The 24,049-nt window shown below is 50.0% G+C and overlaps 1 protein-coding gene across 1 annotated transcript; it reads right to left on the reverse strand.

Moving 5' to 3' along the window:
- Positions 1-8,372: 8,372 nt before the first annotated feature.
- Positions 8,373-19,103, reverse strand: LAGE3 (L antigen family member 3). The gene is made up of 3 exons (XM_086940126.1): positions 18,994-19,103; positions 11,964-12,092; positions 8,373-10,056 (listed from the first exon to the last, which is right to left on the reverse strand). The coding sequence occupies exons 1-3, from the start codon at positions 19,023-19,025 to the stop codon at positions 9,939-9,941; spliced, it is 279 nt and encodes a 92-aa protein (XP_086796252.1). The 5' UTR covers positions 19,026-19,103; the 3' UTR covers positions 8,373-9,938.
- Positions 19,104-24,049: the final 4,946 nt, after the last annotated feature.

Genomic DNA, 24,049 nt, shown 5'->3' on the forward strand with positions numbered 1-24,049 from the left:
CTGGGTTACAACTGGTTCCAGTATTTATACTCTGACTTTTGCGTCACCAGATGTGTGCAGGAGTGACCTCATGAGCCAGTTACAGAAGTTGGTCAAAGGTCGTGCACAGTTAACGCACTGATGAAAGGGGAGGGGTGGGGGGCGGAGCGGTCACATAACCCCGATACTTCGGATCCTGGTGGAGGGAATACTTGAATCTGGTTGAGGGTGATCACCCAAGGTGTCTGTCAACTGGCGAGCTTGAGCTGCTTTTTGGCGGTGACTAGGCAGGCTGTTAAGCAGAGGGAGGCAGAGAGTTCCAGATTTTTGTGGCACAACCAGAGAATGACTGGCTCATGTGCTGTTCATGACTGAAGCTGAGGAGGGGTGATGGGGGTTCAGGCCCAGGGATTGGGCATTTCAGGAACCCCTATTTGTTCCAGACTTACAGTTTCTTGTTTAGACAAGAGGAGTGCAGCGCTTTGTTTGAATACAGCTGCATAAACCTCGTCGTCATAGTGCAGCACACAAAAGTTGCAATCGTTATTTATTTATTTTTTAATGTTTGGTTATGTGCAGGAAAGGACATCTTCCTGCATATAAACAATCATTCATGGCAATTTGCAGTGTGGGTGTTGCGGTGGAATGCCCACCACAACACCTATTGTCCACAAGGCAGCGTTAAGCCATATTAAGTGGCTTAACGCCGCCTTGTAAATAAGACGAAGCTCCTATCGCCACATGAACGTCAGAACAAGTGATGTTCCTATGGCGATAGAGGCTTGTAAATATGCCTTTCAATGTTTTTTGGACTCTCATACTTTTGAAGACTATTCCAGGTATTCTTCTGACATTAGTGGTTTGGTAAAAAAAGAAAAGTCTATGAGTGAATGGGCTTTTCAGCTTTCGTGACCACTGCTGTTTGTTATTCCCAATCTATGAAAAGATTAATAATTGAGTGACCCTTCTGACAAAGCCATTTGCTGTTACTGGATAATGATCATGGAGAACGCATCTTCATCCTCGCTCACAGCCTCTCAATGCAACAGCAGCTATTCCATTACTGGAGTTGACCCCTCGCCATGAAAGAGGTAGAGCTTAGAAAAGCAAGACAGTAAGTAGCACTCAATTACTTCAACATCCCACCAGTGCTACATCTGATGAATAGGGCAAGGAGTCCAACTCACTGGTAGGTAAAATCAGCAGAATTTTTTTTAAACAGATTTAAAATAAAAAAAAACATTCTTCGGTGGCAGGATCTACATTTTCTCTAACTGGTTCTTTTGCTAATGTTATCCTATGGGACGATACAGTGGTGTACCTGTGGAACTTCAGGGCTCGTTGGGTCTTCATTATATTATTTTCAGTCTTTGAAGTTCTGGTCAAAAGGACAGAAGTGCTTGACACCAATGATACAATGTAGCAACCATACTACAATTTATCTGTTCCCCTGTTTCAATGGTTCTGGGTTCAAGACTGGACACCTTAGTGCACTTTAACCTGGACTGCAGGGTTCCCAAAACTCCTGGACCTAAAGACTGGCCATCCTAACAAGGACCTTGTGCAGTGAAATCAATGGTGCAGTTGAGGTGATGCTCGAGCGCCTCTGTGACGAGTGAGCCAGGCCAGTCAGTAGTGACTGGATGGCCTGATACTGCTCAGAGTTCACAGTGTAAAAGAAACACATAAGACCCTAATTGGCTTTTAGTTTTTAACCCCTTGCTTGCTGATGACAGAACGGTTCCGTCATCAGCATCGGTTGAGTTGTGCTGATGACGGAACCGTTCCTTCATGACTCCGCCCGCGCAAGGCGGAGTCAGCACAGGCGGGGAATACGCCCCGCACGCAAGGGGTTAAACAGGGGCCGCATCCACTGTTGTCACCCATGGAAACCTATTGTTATCTTGAAATTATAGGTCAAGGTAAAATATTTCTGTTGATGGACGCACTCCTTGAAACCCACCACTTCACCAGCTGCCGCTGGACATCAGAGTTAGCAATCTACAGCGCCTACAAAGGACCACTCTACACTGTGTGGGACAAACCAGTTTTGATGTCAAAACTAGTGTTAGGCAACAGGCCAAGATCCCACACAGGAGGGAGACTATGCAGGAGTCATGTGGCTCCTAGGAAGACTTTAGGGGCATTGCAGCTTCTACTCTCACCACAGGTCATTGCAGCTCCTCCTCTCACAAGTCACTGCAGCTCCAACTCTCGCCACAGGTCAATGCAGCTTTTCCTCTCGCAATTGGTCAATGCAGCTTCTCCTTACACCACAGGTCAGTGCAGCTCCTCCTATCACAAGGCACTGCAGCTCCTCCTCTCGCCATGGGTCAATGCAGCTCCTCCTCTCGCCATGGGTCAATGCAGCTCCTCCTCTCGCCATTGGACAATTCAGCTCCTCTCACCATGGGTCAATGCAGCTCCTCTCATCACGGGTCATTGCAGCATCTCCTTACACCACAGGTCAGTGCAGCTTCTCCTTACACCACAGGTCAATGCAGCTCCTACTCTCGCCACAGGTCCATGCAGCTGCTCCTCTCGCCACAGGTCAATGCAGCTTCTCCTCTCGCCACAGGTCAATGCAGCTACTCCTCTCACCACGGGTCATTACAGCTTCACCTTACACCACGGGTCAATGCAGCTACTCCTCTCACCACGGGTCATTACAGCTTCACCTTACACCACGGGTCATTGCAGCTTCTCCTTACTCCACGGGTCAATGCAGCTTCTCCTTACACCACGGGTCAATGCAGCTTCTCCTTACACCACGGGTCAATGCAGCTTCTCCTTACACCACGGGTCAATGCAGCTTCTCCTTACACCACGGGTCATTGAAGCTTCTCCTTACACCACAGGTCATTGCAGCTCCTCCTCTCACCACAGGTCATTGCAGCTTCTCCTCACACATAACAGGTCATTGCAGCTTCTCCTTACACCACAGGTCATTGCAGCTTCTCCTTACACCACAGGTCATTGCAGCTTCACCTTACACCACAGGTCAATGCAGCTTCTCCTTACACCACAGGTAATTGCAGCTTCTCCTTACACCAAAGGTCATTGCAGCTCCTCCTCTCACCACAGGTCATTGCAGCTTCTCCTTACACCACAGGTCATTGCAGCCTCTTCTTACACCACAGGTCATTGCAGCTTCTCCTTACACCACAGGTCAATGCAGCTTCTCCTTACACCACGTGTCAATGCAGCTTCTCCTTACACCACAGGTCATTGCAGCTTCTCCTTACACCACAGGTCATTGCAGCTTCTCCTTACACCACAGGTCATTGCAGCTTCACCTTACACCACAGGTCATTGCAGCTTCTCCTTACACCACAGGTCAATTCAGCTCCTCCTCTCACCACAGGTCATTGCAGCTTCACCTTACACCACAGGTCATTGCAGCCTCTTCTTACACCACAGGTCATTGCAGCTTCTTCTTACACCACAGGTCATTGCAGCTTCTCCTTACACCACAGGTCATTGCAGCTTCTCCTTACACCACAGGTCATTGCAGCTTCACCTTACACCACAGGTCAATGCAGCTTCTCCTTACACCACAGGTCATTGCAGCTTCTCCTTACACCACAGGTCAATTCAGCTCCTCCTCTCACCACAGGTCATTGCAGCTTCACCTTACACCACAGGTCATTGCAGCCTCTTCTTACACCACAGGTCATTGCAACTTCTTCTTACACCACAGGTCATTGCAGCTTCTCCTTACACCACAGGTCATTGCAGCTTCTCCTTACACCACAGGTCATTGCAGCTTCTCCTTACACCACAGGTCATTGCAGCTTCTCCTTACACCACAGGTCATTGCAGCTTCTCCTTACACCACAGGTCATTGCAGCCTCTTCTTACACCACAGGTCATTGCAGCTTCTTCTTACACCACAGGTCATTGCAGCTTCTTCTTACACCACAGGTCAATGCAGCTTCTCCTTACACCACAGGTCATTGCAGCTTCTCCTTACACCACAGGTCATTGCAGCTTCTCCTTACACCACAGGTCAATGCAGCTCCTCCTCTCGCCACAGGTCAATGCAGCTCCTCCTCTCGCCACAGGTCAATGCAGCTCCTCCTCTCGCCACAGGTCCATGCAGCTCCTCCTCTCGCCACAGGTCCATGCAGCTCCTCCTCTCGCCACAGGTCCATGCAGCTACTCCGCTCACCACGGGTCAATGCAGCTACACCTCACACCACAGGTCATTGCAGCTTCACCTTACACCACAGGTCATTGCAGCTTCACCTTACACCACAGGTCATTGCAGCTTCACCTTACACCACGGCTCAATGCAGCTTCTTCTTACACCACGGGTCAATGCAGCTTCTCCTTACACCACGGGTCAATGCAGCTTCTCCTTACACCACAGGTCATTGCAGCTTCACCTTACACCACAGGTCAATGCAGCTTCTCCTTACACCACAGGTCATTGCAGCTTCTCCTTACACCACAGGTCATTGCAGCTTCACCTTACACCACAGGTCATTGCAGCTTCACCTTACACCACAGGTCATTGCAGCTTCACCTTACACCACAGGTCAATGCAGCTTTTCCTTACACCACAGGTCATTGCAGCTTCTCCTTACACCACAGGTCAATGCAGCTTCTCCTCTTACCACAGGTCATTGCAACTTCTCCTTACACCACAGGTCATTGCAGCTTCTCCTTACACCACAGGTCATTGCAGCTTCTCCTTACACCACAGGTCAATGCAACTTCTCCTTACACCACAGGTCATTGCAGCTTCTCCTTACACCACAGGTCCTTGCAGCTTCTCCTTACACCACAGGTCCTTGCAGCTTCTCCTCTTACCACAGGTCATTGCAGCTTCTCCTTACACCACAGGTCATTGCAGCTTCTCCTTACACCACAGGTCATTGCAGCTTCTCCTTACACCACAGGTCCTTGCAGCTTCTCCTTACACCACAGGTCCTTGCAGCTTCTCCTTACACCACAGGTCAATGCAGCTCCTCCTCTCGCCACAGGTCAATGCAGCTCCTCCTCTCGCCACAGGTCAATGCAGCTCCTCCTCTCGCCACAGGTCAATGCAGCTCTTACTCTCGCCACAGGTCCATGCCGCTCCTCCTCTCGCCACAGGTCAATGCAGCTCCTCCTCTCGCCACAGGTCAACGCAGCTCTTACTCTCGCCACGGGCCAATGCAGCTCTTCCTCTCGCCATGGGTCAATGCATCTCCTCCTCTCACCACGAGTCAATGCAGCTCCTCCTCTCACCACGGGTCAATGTAGCAAGGCTTCTCTGCCACCATGCCTGTAAGGAAAACTGCAACCCACTAGAGGGTCAGTTCCTAGTGACGCCAGTGCAGGCGAACTGTGCACTATGGGAACCCTCTACTACCTAACAGTCAAGACTGGATTTAGGAAGAGGTCTAGAACACATGGAGAGGCAGACTTTCTTGTCCACCACAGACAAAGGACAGCCTACAGAGACCACCAGTATGTGCATGCATACAGACTGTCCCAAACACACAGCGCCGTTCACTCATACCTTGTGAAACAGCACTCACAAATAGACATCCATATTTTACAGGTAGAACAAGTGGGCAGACTCTCCGCAGCGGCAACACAATTTGAAACCTAGAATTGAAATAAAGTCCTTAAGCAGCCCGAGACTCCATTTTCTAAATGTTTGCAGAATCATTGACATGTCTGCCTATGATCTAGATGTCGTCTGTGCAGATCTTTACAAAAACCTGTGAAAGTGTCAAGTCATCAGACAATGACATCGATGAGAACACCTGATGTGACATCTGTCTGGTACAAGTGCCTTGTTATCTCTATCCCAACATCAGGCATTAACGATAACATAAACCGGGAAGTCTGAATTGACATGTTTTATCTTGTTTTTAAGAATGCGTCTAAGACTAGAATCTGTTTCAAAGAGCTATAGCGCCTGGACACCCAGGGGTAGTAGAGCTCACTAAAAATGTATTTTTCATTTCATCTTGATGCACATAAGTTATGTCAGACATTCATATTGTCAGAAATTTCCATCTCAGATAAGAAACAGTGTAAAAGGGCTCCCACTTGGTTACTGGGGGAGAGGTCCTTTGCGCCAGATTATCTTGCAAAATACTATCAAAGAAAGTCTTGACTGCCAGCTTACAGAGATGCTGCCGCATTGCGCTTTATGCTGGCAAACGATATACAGCCAAGTGCTGGAGCAGAGGAGCTGATACGACAAGTGTTTCCTTTGCCAGGGACACTGCATCCACAATATCTCATGACTATATATGTAACTCTATAACACTTTGCTGTAAACAGGTATACAGTGGCTTGATTCCGCCTAGAAAACTCTAGATGCAAGTTTTGCTACTCCATGCTTTCCTAGTGAAGTAGGTTTTAGGGGGTTAGATGACACTTTAACTACAGTAGGACTATTAATTTTATTCTCGATATACATGTATGTGTGCCGTTTTAACATTCTGTGTGGTTATTTTAGATGTGCTAAGCAAAGAGATTAGACTATGGGATAAACGCTTTTTATTTAAAGTGTCTTTTTCTTAGTGTTTGTGTGATATTGTAAGGAATGAAATTGGTTTTTCAAATCCCCACGGCGTCCTTGGATCCCTGTTTAGGGACTGTTAGTAACCCAAGGTATTAGATGCCACTTCAACTATATATTGGGCGGGGCCCTGTGGAGCAACAATAACCTGTCTTTCACATTCAGTTGTTGGTGCATTGAACTAAGTTGACTCGTGTCACCCGTGTGTGAGAAAAGAAACCACGTAAAGCTGAGCCAGAATCTTAGTTTACGCAACAGAATAAGAAGGCAAAAGATGCCATTACTGCTGGTCATTTGCATTGGATCACCCCATCATCAGAACTATTCTCTGCTGTTGAACAGTACAGTAAAACCATGGTACACCTTCAGATTACTCCACAGACTCTCACGGTCATCAGACGAAAAACAGGACAGATCAGAAAATAAAAACCACTCGGTCATGATGTTTCCAAGCCACTGAAACATTACTGTCCCGGCATACCTCATTTGTAAGCAGTCCTGCTGCTTACACCGTAACCTATTAACCATTCCCAGACCACCTCACACTACATCCAGATTCTCATTGTGAGCCTTCTGGTCCCCTTGCGCTGGAAAGGTCTTGCTGATGGGCTTTGTTCGAGTACTTTCCGCCTCTTTTCTAACCTGCCCTAAAAGTAAAGGGGAGACCTCCGGGCACAGAACCTACTCTAATATAATCACAAATTCAGCTGGTTCAACAGACCTGGACTGATTCATACATTCTTTAAAGGGAATGTTGCGCACGTCAATTAACACCATTTTCTTTTTTGCTGCGATACTAACAACCCATTCTCTTCTAAATGCGTCTACTGATCTCTTCATTGTAATTTCTGGTAGAAATAATTCTGCTCTTTATCGCTAAATCAAACATTGAGCTTGTTTGGTGAAGCCGAGGATTTGCTTTCAAGCGCACTGCTCAGTGTGAACCAGAACTATTTATCAATGGTCACACTGAACAGATAAAGTCCTTCGTTTCAAGTTGATTTTGCAGGTGGTGTCATGAGGTAGAGGGTAGTGACACGCCTGAAAGTTTAATCCTTGTAGCGTTGTTGTTTATTTATAGTCATCTTCGAGATTCCTGCACACATACAGTTGGATATAACCTGAAGGTTTTTTCGTTTGTCTATAACTGTAATACGTTTAATAATCCTTCTGAAGAACACTTACAAAATCCCAGTGCTGGTGACATCCTGAGGTTTAGAGACACCCCATGTAACTCATGTGGAAACCGCTGATGCCTTGGCAAACGGCCAGCCAACATGGGCAGTGGTTTGTGCAGAATAATTAAAATGTGGTTAAAATGTTTTCTATTGTGAAAATGTTTGTAGACCAAATTGAATCACCAATACAGAGAAGACCACAGAAGCTGATCAGTCCACTCCTTTGGAGGGTGGGGGAGTGGAACTGGTCTTACCCAAACCTCAACACTGCAGGGAAATGTCGAAATTCTTTGTCACCACTGTCCATACCTTGCGCTATTTCATAAAAACTGAGTTGATAAATGTAAATCTGGAAAATATGCAGCTTTTGCTCTCAGTGGTTTTACATTAAAAGTGACATATTTTCCGTGCCTTAACAACTACAGTGATGATTTAACATTCAACTAAACGTTGCTATTAAAACATTGTCCCTCACAACTGTGCCAGCCATGAAAGTAAACATTATCCATACAAGAACAGGAGGAGGTCCTTTCTGTAGATGTGAAAGTGACATTTTGCGCGTTTTGCCAGCATCGTTCGAAGACAGAGCATCTGTCGATGGGGCTGAAATGGGGTCATTATATTGAACATCCAAATGGTACATTTCACTCGGCCTACCAGGAAGCGAATGATCATCCGACAGACGTCACTCTTTGTGCAGATTTCTTTATTTTGTGGCCTACAGAGGCTGCTCAAGGTTTCTCCAACTTCGCGGTGGGAGCTGGAACCAGCTTTGCCCCACCAGCACACCTTGCGGATCACAAACAGGCAGTTGCTGCAAAATTATCTGAACAGTTCAAATAAACAATAAAACAGGAAACAGAAGCAGCTGAAAAGTGAAACCTGAAATACAGAATTGATGTAATGGTTACCTTAGGCGGGCACATTTGGGGTGGAGGATTCAGAATAGGCGACAGACTGACGAGCTAGGGAACGGGCTTGGGCTGCAGTGCCTGTAACTGTGAGGGAATGTATATGCTCTACCAGGCCGGTATTTTACAATATTCTAGGAAATTTGGGTGAGACCCCTGTACATCCTCAATCAGATGCAGGGATAACGACACCAAAGTGGACATTGCTCAATCCACCATTCATCATGAGAGAAGGACCACTTGAATCCCTTTGGGTAGCCCTCTCATTGTGTGTCCAGAACCACTTGAATCCCTTTGGGTAGCCCTCTCATTGTGTGTCCAGAACCACTTGAATCCCTTTGGGTAGCCCTCTCATTGTGTGTCCAGAGGACTTTCTAGGTCTCCCTGTGCCCCTGCCCAGCCATGCTAGCGCCCTCCCTTGTGTCCCTGTCCCGTCAGATGCTAGCTCCCTCGTTCCCCTGCCCAGTCAGATGCTAGCTCCCTCATGTGTTCCCCTGTCCAGTCGGATGCTAGCTCCCTCCCTTGTTCCCCTGTCCAGTCAGATGCTAGCTCCCTTCCTTTGTTCCCCTGTCCAGTCAGATGCTAGCTCCCTCCCTTGTGCCCCTGCCCAGTCAGATGCTAGCTCCCTCCCTTGTTCCCCTGTCCAGTCAGATGCTAGCTCCCTTCCTTTGTTCCCCTGTCCAGTCAAATGCTAGCTCCCTCCCTTGTACCCCTTCCCAGTCAGATGCTAGCTCCCTCCCTTCTGCCCCTGCCCAGTCAGATGCTAGCTCCCTCCCTTGTTCCCCTGTCCAGTCAGATGCTAGCTCCCTCCCTTGTTCCCCTGTCCAGTCAGATGCTAGCTCCCTTCCTTTGTTCCCCTGTCCAGTCAGATGCTAGCTCCCTCCCTTGTTCTCCTGCCCAATCAGATGCTGGCACCCTCCCTTGTGTCCCTGTCCAGTCAGATGCTAGCTCCCTCCCTTGTTCCCCTGCCCAGTCAGATGCTAGCTCCCTCCCTTGTTCCCCTGTCCAGTCAGATGCTAGCTCCCTCCCTTGTTCCCCTGTCCAGTCAGATGCTTGCCCCCTCACCCTTGTGCCCCTGCCTAGTCAGGTGCTTGCCCCCTCCCTTGTGTCCCAGTCCCATCAGATGTTGCCCGAAAGCTCAGATTCTGGGACCCATTCGTGTTTGCAGCCAAGGCATTGACAGCCAGAGTAGCGTTTTGAGCTTCAAACAGTTCAAAGTTCCAGCTGCGCCTTGTGCTCGGTTGTTGTCGCTGGACCATCCTCGGGCTAGCTTCACAAGTCCCTCTTGTAGTTAGTCCTCCAGCAGTGGCTGCGGTCACTGGCCCCAGAGCGCTCCAGTCAGTGTCACGGTCTCTCCAACACGGGTCCGAAGCGGTCAATGGTTTGAAGGACGAGGGAGAGGTTGTCCAGGAAGGAGTTAATAGAAACACGCAGGATCCTGGCCTCAGCAGCTTTCCACTGCCTGCAAAGTATCAATGAGGAAAAGCAAGTAAGACATCTGGGACAGGACCAGATACAGCAGGCAGGCCACAAGTACAGGCGAGGAAGAGGAAGTGTGTGAAAGGCCCAGGCATGAAGAGAATGCAGCAGGGCTGCGGGCACAGTGCAGAGAGGGCACACATTCACTGCTGAGAGCACAGACATAGGGCAAAGGAGGCACAGATATAGGAATGGTGAGCAGGCCACAAGTGCAGGCAAGGGGTAGCATGTGAAAGTCCCAGGGCCGACTGTGTAAAGGCTTCGGGTACTTCTGAAGACTACATGGAGGGCTTGAAAGAGAATAGAAAAAAGTGATGGATGAATGCTTGAATTAATCTCAGCCACTGGTACCTACTTGGGCTGCATTCTAGTCCACCGTTTATTTCACGCCATGCCACTTCCGTTTGGACCCAGCTATATGCAAATCAGTCATGACCCTGCCCCAGTAAGAACCGTCCAGCCCAAACTGCCAAAGCCGGACCTCTCTGAATCAGAATCCAAGCCACCCACGCCCGGTTAATCCCCTGTTGGGGTTCTCAGTCATGTGTATCTCAGTCCCAGCAACAGTGAGCACAGCACCCACATCTGGGCTTACCGGTGCGGGTGGCTTGTGTTCCCATCTGGAGTAGACTTGGCCAGGCAGGACTGTTCCTATTGGTGCAGGACCAAGACTGATTTGCATATGGGGGGTCTCTGTCTAGAGTAGGACAAATGATGGTCTGGAACGTGGAGTGAGCTCTTAGCAGAGGTTAATTCAAATATTCCTTCCATTACCATCTTGTTTTGACGAGAAGGCCCCAAATTCATGCAGAGAGGACACAAGCAAACTGAGCACAGACAGAGCAAAAGGGGCAGAGACGTGGTGCCAATGTCACGCGACGCCAGGCAAAGCGCACTAACGCCCCAGCAACGTGTGATGGTGGCAGGGCACTGAGCGAACAGTCCCAAGGCAGAGGGCCCGGGTGCCAACGTCATGAACAGTGTACAGAGTCCCCTGGCTCAGTGTGCCAAGGTCCCAGGCATGGGCAATGTCAAGCGGCCCCAGACAGCACCAAGAAGACTTGGGCACTGTGTGAAGGAAGCACAGACTCCGCAAAAAATCTTAGAGTGGAGAGGTGATGGGCATGGTGCAGAGGCGTCCAAGGAACAAGGGCCCCAGGCAGTGGGCAGTGCATGGAGGCCAGAGACAACATTTAATGAGAGCTAAGGCACTGTGAGAGGGAGAGACAGTCACTGTGCAAAGAATCGCAGTGAGAAGAGGGGAAGGTCAAAGTGCACAAGACACAGGGACTGTGTGCAGTGCCCCTGGCAGAGGGCGTCAAGGCCCCAGGCACTGGGATAGGGTACATAGGCTCCAGGAACAATGGGAAAAGGGCTTGGGCACTGTGTGAAGTGGGGCTGCACATTGTGGTAAGAATCCCAGGCTGGAGGGAACACTATAGTTCACCAAGGCCCTGGGCACAGGGACGGTGTAAAAAGGCCCTGGGCACAGTGGGAAGATGGCGCGGGCAGTGTGCAGAGACCTCCCGTAGAGGGACAGCACAGAGAGGACCCTGCCATAGCATGCCAAGGCCTCGGGCATAGTGGGAAGAGGGCATGGACACTGCAGCTAGAGGCCCAGGGCAGAGAGGGAAGGGCATAGTGGAGATGTGCTCAAGGCACCTGGCAAAGCCTGACGCATAGAGGCCCTAGGCGCTGTGGGCAAGGGTACAGAGCACAGATGCCCCAAGCACCTGTGCAGAGAATCACAGAAATTGTTTATTTGTCAGAATTTTCAGATCATGAGATAGCGGGGTCAGCCTGTGAGCGCCTTGCATGCAAGACAAATAATTTGGGAAGGAGGGTTCACAGTACTGAGGTTCAAGTGTTGGAAAGAGTGGAAATACTCACACGCGTAGGATGTTGTCGGTCACCAGCAGCGTCTTGCTGATGCCACCTTTCCGTGGCTCCCTGTCGGGGGCGAGACTGTTGTGTGCGATCTGCGCCTCCAGGTGGGATGGAAAAGGAACGTCCAGCTGGCTGAGCATAGGGTCAAGGTCCAAAGCAGACACCCCGAAGAATCCCCCACACACCCCGAAGAACCCCCCACACAGCCCGAAGACTCTCCCACACACCCCAAAGACTCTCCCACACACCCCAAAGACTCTCCCACACACCCCAAAGACTCTCCCACACACCCCAAAGACTCTCCCACACACCCCAAAGACTCTCCCACACACCCCAAAGACTCTCCCACACACCCCAAAGACTCTCCCACACACCCCAAAGACTCTCCCACACACCCCAAAGACTCTCCCACACACCCCAAAGACTCTCCCACACACCCCAAAGACTCTCCCACACACCCCAAAGACTCTCCCACACACCCCAAAGACTCTCCCACACACCCCAAAGACTCTCCCACACACCCCAAAGACTCTCCCACACACCCCAAAGACTCTCCCACACACCCCGAAGACTCTCCCACACACCCCGAAGACTCTCCCACACACCCCGAAGACTCTCCCACACACCCCGAAGACTCTCCCACACACCCCGAAGACTCTCCCACACACCCCAAAGACTCTCCCACACACCCCAAAGACTCTCCCACACACCCCAAAGACTCTCCCACACACCCGAAGACTCTCCCACACACCCGAAGACTCTCCCACACACCCCGGAGAACCCCCCACACACCCCGAAGAACCCCCCACACACCCCGAAGAACCCCCCACACACCCCGAAGAACCCCCCACACACCCCGAAGAACCCCCCACACACCCCGAAGAACCCCCCACACACCCCGAAGAACCCCCCCACACACCCCGAAGAACCCCCCCACACACACACACTACTGGCGGTGTTACACCCTCTAGCGTAGAGTCACACTACCTCCCATCCTAAGGGTCGACCTAGGATCCCCCGGCCCAGTAAAGTGTCCTTCTCGGCTCCTATACATGCAGCCAGGCTCATCAGAGCACAAACAAGGGACGCAGAGCACTGAGCTTAACCCTTACCACAGACCGCCTTACCGACCCCACAGCCATGCAGAGCACTAACAAGGGACGCGGAGCACTGAGCTTAAACCTTACCACAGACCGCCTTACCGACCCCACAGCCAGGCACAGCAGAGCACTAACAAGGGGCTCCAAGCACTGGGCTTAAACCTTACCACAGACCGACTCACCGGCCCCACACCCAGGCACAGCACTAACAAGGGACGCGGAGCACTGGGCTTAAACCTTACCACAGACCGCCTTACCGACCCCACAGCCAGGCACAGCAGAGCACAAACAAGGGACGCGGAGCACTGGGCTTAAACCTTACCGCAGACCGACTCACCGACCCCACAGCCAGACACAGCAGAGCACAAACAAGGGACGCGGAGCACTGGGCTTAAACCTTACCACAGACCGCCTTACCGACCCCACAGCCAGGCACAGCACTAACAAGGGACGCGGAGCACGGGGCTTAAACCTTACCACAGACTGCCTCACTGACCCCACAGCCATGCACAGCACTAACAAGGGACGCGGAGCACTGGGCTTAAACCTTACCACAGACCGCCTTCCGACCCCACAGCCAGGCACAGCAGAGCACTAACAAGGGACTCTGAATAATGTGCCTAAATATGATCACATACCACCCTTACAGTCAGGCGTAGCTCACCCCCAAGGACTGATACAGCACGCCTCACCTCAATCAAACCGCCCTCAGCACTGCCCGCCTCCCCTCCCAGGGCCTTTACAGACCACCAGGGCTGCTCTTTGAAGCCTGGGGGCATGTGATGTTGGAGGAGACACGTCTGAGCTGGGCTGTCTCTGGGGTGAGCAGAAGCCTCTTTCAGGGGTTGGAAGGTTGGGTCATTCCTTGGTGGTCACCCCTTTGGTCAATGCCCTGGGAAGAACCACCAGTGGGGCCTGGAAGGCGCTCCTTGTTCTCTACTGGTCCTGACAGGGTGGGCGAGTGTCCACAGAGGGTGTTTATAAGAGAAGCAGGACCTCACACTCAACGCCATAGAGACACCGAACCCAGAAGATAACACGGATCCACAAAGCACCCACATACAGAGGCACAGGATCACCCACAGCCAGCACAGGCCTCAACATCACCACCTCCATGACTCTCAGATCACACCAGACATGCGACCCGCATCCAACATACCGCACCACTACTAAGGCACCGCCCTCCCCGGAAACGAGAACAATTCTAAAAGATCAAGACACCATGCAGACCAACGCCGCAAGACAACAAACGGGGCTGAGGAACAGGAGGCCTCGAGAAATCTACTCATCTACAAGTTATGGCGAGTCATATATTATCAGGGCGAGCTATTTTAGGGCCTACTAGCCTGTTCTGGGGTGCTGACAAAGAGCAGGTGTTCTGTTCCCCCAGAAGGTGAATGAATAATAAAGATAACTTTAAATCTTGGTTTTAGCTTGTTGCATTCACTCAGTGTTCAGAGGCCGATCAAATGTCAGCTTAGATCTAATAATTTGCTGCTTATTTTATCCTGGAGGTTGACGTTTACTTTTCTTCTATGACTGCAAAGTTAGAGGATTTTGAAAACTGAACGCACAACATTTAAACAGCATGTAAAATACTGTACAAACGTTTTAAAATATATTTCAATTACGAAAGCACATTTTTTGTAAATGAGTGAAACTAAGTTTTTAATAGGAATGAAAACAAATTGAAACATTTACTTGCTGATGTGCAAATTATAAATATTTTTGCTGAAATCCAATTTCCACACTTTTTTTTATAAGCTATATAGTATCAGTAAACCAGCATGTTAGTGTAACTAGTTGTGGCCATTTCAACGGAAAATGTGTTGTTTGTAAAAGACAGTGCACTACCACATTATGCTTCAGTGATATATTTATTAAAAGTAACTTTTTAAACATGAACTGAGAAACACCTGCCCTGATGACAATGTTATTTGTGAACCAAGAGGCAAGTTAGGGGTCATGTGTACCCCATGTGGGCCAGATTCTAATTATTCATAAAGCAAACGTTTAATTTATTAAATCAAACAAAGAGTTTTTTGTACAGTAGAAATGCTGAACTTGCATATTTGAAGGTGCTCTCATATGTGACAACGAAGAAAAAGGCAGCTCTGTAAAATAAGAGATTTGCCTACATCACACAATTTGAGACCAGTTTTCTGGACAAGTATATTACAGATAGGTCGAGTAGACTATTAAAGTCATTAGACCTACAGATCTTGCAACATTTTTATGATTTTTAGAGGCCTGAACAGTCACCTAACAGATGCATTCACCGAAGACAGACAAAGGCCTGAACAGTCACCTCAAACAGATGCCCAAAGGACTCATGATAGAAACGCCCAATACGGACTGATGGTGTTTACACACACTCACCTTAGAGATAAGATGCTACGGTACAAGCAGCCAGTACCAATCGAGAACAACCACCCCATTGAAGTACCCCCTGCACTCCAGACACACAGACCCAGTGCTAGGTGCAGACAGCGGTTGGTCACACTCACCTCAGAGAGACACAATGATCTGATACAACTAACCGAAGGCATCCAAGCACAACCCCACGGAGGGACACCCCTTGCTTCACAGATCGGGCTCAATGCCGACAGTGGATGGTCACACGCACCTCAGAGATACAATGCCTCACCAAATATACCTCAATGACTGCCCACTCCTCGACACCTCTCAGTCTGGTTTCAGACTCAACCACAGCAAAGAAACTCCCCTTATCGCTGCTACTAACATCTGCATGACTGGAATGGTTGGGGGGAGGGGCTGAGGGGAGAGACATAGCGGTCCTCATCCTCCTGGACCTTTCCGCAGCTTTTGACACCGTCTCCCACATCATCCTCACCTAACACCTACATGACATTGAAATCTAAAGACACACACTGTAATGGGTCTGCTCCTTCCTGACTGGAAGGACTCAGTCAGTCAGCCGGGCAAAGCACACCTCGGACACCCACGACCTCCTCCGCAAAGGTCCACAAGGATCACCCCTGAGCCGGACCCCCTTCAACGCACACATGATCTCACCAGCATCATCCACTCTCACGATATCAACGTCCTCTCCTACGCTGACACATGCAACTCATTCTCTGCCCCACAGACAAGCTTGCCAGTACCCGGATCAAGTTCATTCCCTGCATGACTGAAATGACCCACTGGATGAAAAAAAACTGCCTAAAGATGAACACTTAAAAAGACTGAAAACACGATCTTCGGGAAGAGCACTTCACCATGGGACTCCACGGGTGGACATCAGAGCTAGGACTGACCGCCACCCACGTCAAGAACCCCAGGATCATCATTGACAGCAAACTCGACATGACCGCCCAAGTCAATGCGGCCACTGCCTTGGGCGTCCATGACCTGAAGAAAGTTTTCAAATCAGCACCCAGAAAACCATCATACACGCCCTTGTCACCGGCAAGTGGACTATCGGAGCACCCCCTGTGTTGGGATCAACAAACGAAACTCAGCAGAAGGCTGCAAACCATTCAGAACTCAGCGGCCAAATCACTCTCAGCCAGTGCTTAATTTGAACCAGTGGTTTCTAGTGCTCAGCACCCGCACTTAATCTTCAACACTGGGACTTATGACAGACAGCCACATGGTGGCGCAGTTTGTCCTATATTGTGATAAATACAACAGTTGTTTAATAGTTCTATATACATTACAAATGACTAATACCTGCCACCCAATGTTACAAAAATAGCCTGGCTGTCTCCTATTAGTCATTTTAATGTATAAAAAGCCTGAATTGTCATTAGTAGCACAATGGGTGGCGCAAGATGCTGTGGTCTCTTGACTAGGGCGCTGACACTTAGGGGAATATTTACAAGCCCCTATCGCCACCACAACGCCACGCTCCTCCACTTCCTCGTAAATATGCCCCTTATTGCTTTACAAATTAAGTACTGCTCTCAACCCAGAATCACTTTCAACCTCCAATGCCGTACGCACATCACACCACACCTGACGGAGCTCCACTGGCTCCCCATACACAAACGAGCATAAATCAGACTCCACACCCACTGTTTCAAGGCGCTACATAACACTAACCTGGCATACCTCAATCGCGTCTGCTTGCACAAACCTTCCAGACACCTTCGCTTGCCTTGACTCCTACTTGCACATATCCCACATATATTGAAAACGTGGTCTGGGGCGAACCCTCTATATATTATACACATTATTATTACAAGTGGGGAATGCCCCCCCCCTAAGAGCCTCCTCCTGACTTCTTGAACTCCGCAAGGAGCTGAAGACCTGGCTTTTCAAGGAGTCCCACCAGGCCCTGGGTGTGCCAAGACTCACCCCCCAGAGACACAGCCGCCACTCCGTGCGACATCAGTGCTGAAGGCAGACGGGGGTGGCCACACTCACCTCAGAGGCACAACCGAAGAGTAAAAGCATTGATCCCACTCACATACAGTCCCACACGGGTACACCCTGTGCTCCACAGCCACCTCACACACAGTGCAGCCCCCAACCCAGTGTACAGGCCCCTCCCATGTTACAATCTCCATGTTGGTTAAGTATTTGGGGGCTGATTTACAAGCCCCTTGTGTCATTTTTGCGCCACCTATAGTCAGGTATAATGTATGCAGGGTGGGTGTTCCCATGCAGGAAAGCCTTGTAAAAGTGACGCAGTGAAATGTACAAGATTTCACTGTTACACTTCTAGGACGCTACGGAGTCAAAACCTTACGCCTGCTTCAATCAGGTGTAAGGAGTGACGCAGCCCAGTGAGGATAGGCCTCCCATGCATTGCTGGATTGCGTTGTGCTTGCAACATCACTATGGTGCCTCTATGGTGGCGCAAGGGTTTTTCAGGGTAGTGCAGAAGTAAGGCATCTCTACAGATGCATCACTTTGTTGTAAATCTGCCCCTTCGTGTCTACAGAATAATTCCCAAGAGTTTTCTGCTACTGGGCGGCCCAGCAGAGCACAGACTCTGCATCCTCCTACCGCCTCCTAGCCTCAAGGGACAGCCTGGTTGGTTCAGGCGCCTGACTGTCGCGGACAGCCTGGTTGGTTCAGGCGCCTGAGTGTCGTAGACAGCATCCATCCTAGCCTCAAGGGATAGCCTGGTTGGTTCAGGCGCCTGACTGTTGCAGACAGCAGCCCATCTAGCCCCAAGGGACAGCCTGGTTGGTTCAGGCGCCTGACTGTCGCAGACAGCAGCCCGTCTAGCCTCAAGGGACAGCCTGGTTGGTTCAGGCGCCTGAGTGTCGTAGACGGCATCCATCCTAGCCTCAAGGGACCCGAGTCCTCCTAGCCTCGGGGGATAGGTCCTTACAGTATGGCTTCAGTCGTACGGCCTTCGGAGACTGGTGAGGTCTGACACCCCTCAGCGTCCTGCTGCAGACTCCACCCACCCACCCTGGTTAAACAGCCCCAGGCACCCCAAGATTTCAATGGCTGCCTGGAGGTGCGTGGCGCGCCTGGTGGCTGGTTTGAGGCCTGCACCGGCTCTGCAGTGGTGTGGGTGATAAGTTTGCAGAACTGCGGGGCTGTGGGTTCAGGTGGTGTTGTAGGTGGTCCTCACCATGCACCCCTCTCCCAACCTCGGGTGTTCTTCCGCCCCCCCCCCCCCGTGCCCCCACCACTTGTCTCCGCCCCCGTGACCCCCCCAGTCAAACTCGATACAGAGCACGCGCTGGGAATCGATGGTCGACGCCATCCAAGGTGGACTTCTGAAGGATGACATGATGGGTCAGCCCTGAATTATGGATTGCAGATGCCCGAGACCTCGTGGGTACAATGTGTTACTTCCGCACTCTATCCACAGGCCACACAGACCCACCCACGCAATCTTAATGCAAAGGTGCCCCCACCACCGTCCACCCCTCATGAACCTGCCCTCGTGCACTTCCATCCCCAGCAGACCTGCCTCCATGCTGCCCCCTCTCCTCGGTGCTGGATACAAGCTGAGCCCGGCCTCGGCCGCGGGCTCCATGGCTGACTCTGCCCCGGCTCCTCCTGCGACGGCGGCGCGAGCTGCGGACCGGGGGCAGGGAGGGGGGGCGGCCGCTTCCGGCGGGGAGGGCCGCTGAGGGCGGGGCCAGGAGGAGGGACATCGTCAAGGAGAGGGGAGGGGAGGAAGGACTGAAAGACTCCCCCCGCCCCTCCTTCCTCTCCAGGAGCGCCCTCTGGGGTCCGGCATGGAGGGGGGAGCTGCTTCTCCCCCCATCTCTGCCCCTCGTCCCCATGGAGCATTTATTTATTTGATGCGTTTTTATCTCGCGCAGACTTTACCCGAAGGCGTCAGAAACTTCAGAAAAGGAACCGAAAATTACAAATGAACAAATTACAAATGCAGACGATAAGTTACATGAGGTAAAAGTAACAATTGTGAGCAAAAAAATACATGAGGAACAAGTGACGAATGTGCAGGTTACAAAAGCATACAAAGTACAATTAGAGGTATAATACTGCAATACATGGAGGACACTCGGGCACAAGAACTGACGTTACGGAGGCAATGGTGGCACTTGTGCAAGTGTCTAAAGCAAACAAAATGTAAGAGGAGCAAACAGAGTGTTACAAGAGAAAAGTGACGTGTGCAGGTTACAAAAGAGAACCAAACACAGATACAAGGATAATACTGCAATAAATGGCAAACACTCCAACCACAAGAACACACTGGGAAGGCACTTCCATAGTCATGGAGAATAGCATTTTCAGTAATGGGAGGTCTTCCTTGAGGGAATAGAGGGCATTGTAGGAAAATGGATACCTGACTATGGTTACCACAGATTTTTTGCCAAGTGTTTAGCTGGTTTTCGACTTATTTGGCCTGGGATCCTGCTAATCAGGGCCCCAGGCTATCTGCTCTCACTGTAAAATGGACTCCATGTACTTTAGGTACATCTCCAATCGGGAAATGGGTCACTCTTGTGAGCCCCTGTATAGTGTACCATTAACAATCCTGAAGGCAGAGTGCTTGGTTTTATGTGAGATGGTGCTCTAGCATGAGCTGAGCCTGTCTGCAGCTTTCGGAACCATGTCCTTATAGCAGTTCTATGATATTGCCATACCATATACTCTTAAGTGCATTATAATCCTCACGGTTGAATGCTAACTTTGGTTTGGCTTTATCAAAACATGCCGTGTAAGGTGTCATACGCTTTGGAATACTATCCCCTCACCAGTTCTGGCGACAGGTGTAGCATTCCACCCTTCTAGAGGGAGAAGACATGTTGTTCCTACTAATCCCGGTAAAAGTTAACCAGAGCCTCAGCATCACAAAATGGATGGTGCTGCCACAGACACAAGTCTGACCTCCTGCTGCTGGGAGTCCTTCCAGCGAGGGAGGCTCGGACAATACGTTTCCTGTCTTGGAGGTACTAGCACCTCCCCAGACAGGCTATAGTGTATTGGGACAGGGAGGGCTGAATGAAATGAGACACTGCCTGGGGCACACAAGGTGTCCCATGCATAGTCCGGTTCAAACCGGTGTTGGGGCACTCCAGCCCCAGCTCTGGCGCGAAACTGGACAAAGGGAAAGGGGTGAGCCATCGATCTCTCCTTCTTGAAAGTGGGAGCTTCAAGTAGTACATTTTCCACATTGCGTGATGGTCTACAGCTTCCAGAGAGCTTCGGTTTATTTGCCAGGTATCGAGGGGGGGGAAGTGTGCAAGGCTTTGTGGGTGATACAGGCAGTCTTGTAGATAGATCTTGCCTCGATGGGAAGCCAGTGGGGGGTGGATAACATCGGTGTGATGTGGTCGCTTCTTTTGGCCTCATATATAAAACAAGCTGCAGAATGGAGAACAGATTTAAGGGGGGACAGGTAGGATTTGCGGAGACCAGTGAGAAGAGAGTTGCAGTAATCCAGTCTGGAGAGAACCAGCGAATGGACCAGGGTTTTAAGGTCTTGCTCCGGAAAGAAGCGACAAATCCCCCAAAGGAGGTGCAGTTGGTATCGAGCAGACTTTGCAATGGAGTTGATGTGGGAGAATAGATTGAGTTTTTTGTCGAGTATGACACCAAGGGATTTTGCGCTGTCGACAATGATGGGTTTATTGTTCAGTAGATTCATCTGATCCATCCATGACTGAACCGGGGGAGGAGAAAGTGAGGAGGAGGAATTCAGTTTTCGAGGGATTGTCAGGTCCCCAAGCAACAGACTCACCAAGTCAGTAACTCGCAGAGTAAACAACAATGGAGTTATGATTGCAGCTTTAACAAGGTTACATAAGCTACACTGGACTCAGGGCAGATTGCAACATGGCGGCCATTTGTTCCCTCGAAGGAATTTGGTCGGCGCTCTAGCATCGCAGGATAATCGGGCTGATGCAGGTGAGACGTGCTTGGAACTGCGCACTTCCCCTGAACTTCTGGAGCAGTAGGACGTGTTCCTGTCGCGGCGAGTAGCTTAGGGATTAAACGCGTCGCGAGTCCGTTTTTGAAGAGTCCTTGTCGAAGAATATTAGCTGATTGAGTCACAAGTAATACTGTTCCAAGTTTTCAGGTCAGAAAATCTGTTGTTTTATTACTGCGCACGCTCGTGAGGAGCTCTGTCTCCTTTTAGTGCATGGGCAGTTTCTAGTTGAAATCCAAAAGTCGAAGAGGAGTTTCTAGAGCCAGCACTAGTCGTTGGCGTTTGCAGTTCACGATGAGTGAATAGTTTTTGGGTTAAATTAACGAAGCTGAGTTCCAGCGCGACTACGGGTCAGAAGTAGTCAAGAAGGAAACTAGGCTGGTACAATAATAATAAATAGAAAGAGAACTTCCACAAGACACGCATTAAGTAAATTGTACGAGCAAAGTGACAAAGATAGTTTTCCAGCGTTAAGTGACTTCGCAGTGAATTAACTGTGGAGCACAATAGAATATAGACTTAAGTTTTGGGTGAAGCAGAAGAATACTTAGTATACATCAAGAAGCAGTTCTTGGATACGATAGATGAGGATCCTGTAGAAAGAAATAATAAGAGTTACGAAAGAAAGAATTGAACACGGAATAGACACAATAATAAGATTAAATATTTTACAGCCAAGAAGAGATAAGAAAAAAGAAGAATAGAGTAGTGAAAGAAGAGGAGCAAAAGCACACCAGCATATGGGTAGGTCCAGGGTATAGGAGATATATATATAGAGAGAGAAGAAGAGGACAGGTTGAGCATTAATGTAATATTTTTTTTACAGCAACGCTAGCCAGAAGAAAAGAAGATACAGAAACTACAACAAGAAGAAAGAAGAAGTCCACATAGGTGTGCAGTCTCTTCTCTGTCCAATTCCCCTTCCCCCAGTGGGGCTCTACTGGCTACTCATTTTACATTGTGCGTGGCTGGGGGGTCCTGTGGCGGAATTGGGAGCCTCCGTTGTTCTGCTCCTGTGTCGATTGCCGGCAGTGGAGAACAGCTGGTTCTGACAGAGATTCAGAATCAGTTGATGAGTTGACATCCAGTTTTGAATGGAGTCGTGGATAGAGCTTAGGATGGACAGATCGTGAGTGGAGGTAACCTTGAGGTAGATTTGAGTGTCGTCCGCATAGAGATGATAGAGGATCCCAGATTTACATAAGAGATCTCCCAGTGGTTCTAAATAGAGATTGAATAGTATAGGTGCAAGTATAGAGCCTTGAGGAACACCTTGACCTACTGCCAAAGGAGATGAAAGACTGTTCGCTATTTTGATCATGTGGGATCTATCAGAGAGGAAGGAAGCAACCCAATTAAGCACAGTACCCTCCAAGCCCATGCGGTTCTTCCAGCGCTCACTGTCCCTCCGAGGCCTTAAACTTGAGCGCCTTAATGTGAGGCCTCTCAGTGCTTTGACCCCCCCCCCCCGCTGCAGGAAAGAAAGAAGGGGGCACTGGACAGGCCTCCAGCTGCTGCTCGGGGTAGGTGCGAGCCAGTGAGGAGCTGCTATGAGCTGTCATTATATGGCCGGGGCTCAGGGGGTGCAGCTGCTATGAGCCTCCATTATATGGCCAGGGCTCAGGAGGTGCAGCTGCTATGAGCTGACATTATATGGCCGGGGCTCAGGGGGTGCAGCTGCTATGAGCCTCCATTATATGGCCAGGGCTCAGGAGGTGCAGCTGCTATGAGCTGACATTATATGACTGTGGCTCAGGGGGTGCAGCTGCTATGAGCTGACATTATATGACTGTGGCTCAGGGGGTGCAGCTGCTATGAGCTGACATTATATGACAGTGGCTCAGGGGGTGCAGCTGCTATGAGCTGACATTATATGACCGTGGCTCAGGGGGTGCAGCTGCTATGAGCTGACATTATATGACCGTGGCTCAGGGGGTGCAGCTGCTATGAGCTGACATTATATGACCGTGGCTCAGGGGGTGCAGCTGCTATGAGCTGACATTATATGACCGTGGCTCAGGGGGTGCAGCTGCTATGAGCTGACATTATATGACCGTGGCTCAGGGGGTGCAGCTGCTATGAGCTGACATTATATGACCGTGGCTCAGGGGTGCAGCTGCAATGAGCTGACATTATATGACCGTTTTAGGAAGGTGGATATCTGACTATGGTTACCCCCAAACTTTTTGCCTGGTGTTTAGCTGGTTTTTGACATAGTTGGCCTGGGATCCTGCTGTTCAGGGCCCCAGGCTGATTGCTCTCTCCTTAAAATGGACTCCATGTACCTTAGGTGCATACACAATTGGAACTGGTTCACCTTATTGGCCCCTGTAACAGTGTACCCTAGGTACCCCGGGCATAGGTGTTTCCAAGGCCTACCAGGGGCTGCTGCATGAATTGTGCCACCCCTGGCCTGGCCTCCATATTTGACACAACTGGCTGATCACTCAGCTGGGGTAAGTTGGTGTAATCACCTCTTGCTTAGATATAGCATCCCTATATCTAACCTTAACTGGACACATATGTTCCTATCAGCCACTCCTATGGAATGCCTCATCAATCCTGGAGGCAGAGTGCTTGGAAATATGTGAGCTGGTGCTCTAGCATGAGCTGAGCCTGTCTGCAGCTGTCGGGAACAACTCCCTTAGCTGTTCCGG

This window comes from Lissotriton vulgaris, chromosome 10, assembly GCF_964263255.1.
Source record: "Lissotriton vulgaris chromosome 10, aLisVul1.2, whole genome shotgun sequence".
Lineage (NCBI taxonomy): Eukaryota > Metazoa > Chordata > Amphibia > Caudata > Salamandridae > Lissotriton > Lissotriton vulgaris.

Bases quoted from the DNA above. Each gene is read 5' to 3' on its own strand.
- LAGE3 (XM_086940126.1), bottom strand. From the start codon at position 19,025: ATGGAGCCCGCGGCCGAGGCCGGGCTCAGCTT. The intron at 12,093-18,993 runs GTATCCAGCACC...CCCTATGCTCAG, and splicing joins GCCGAGGCCGGGCTCAGCTT to CCAGCTGGACGTTCCTTTTC. The intron at 10,057-11,963 runs GTGAGTATTTCC...GATACTTTGCAG, and splicing joins ACCGACAACATCCTACGCGT to GCAGTGGAAAGCTGCTGAGG.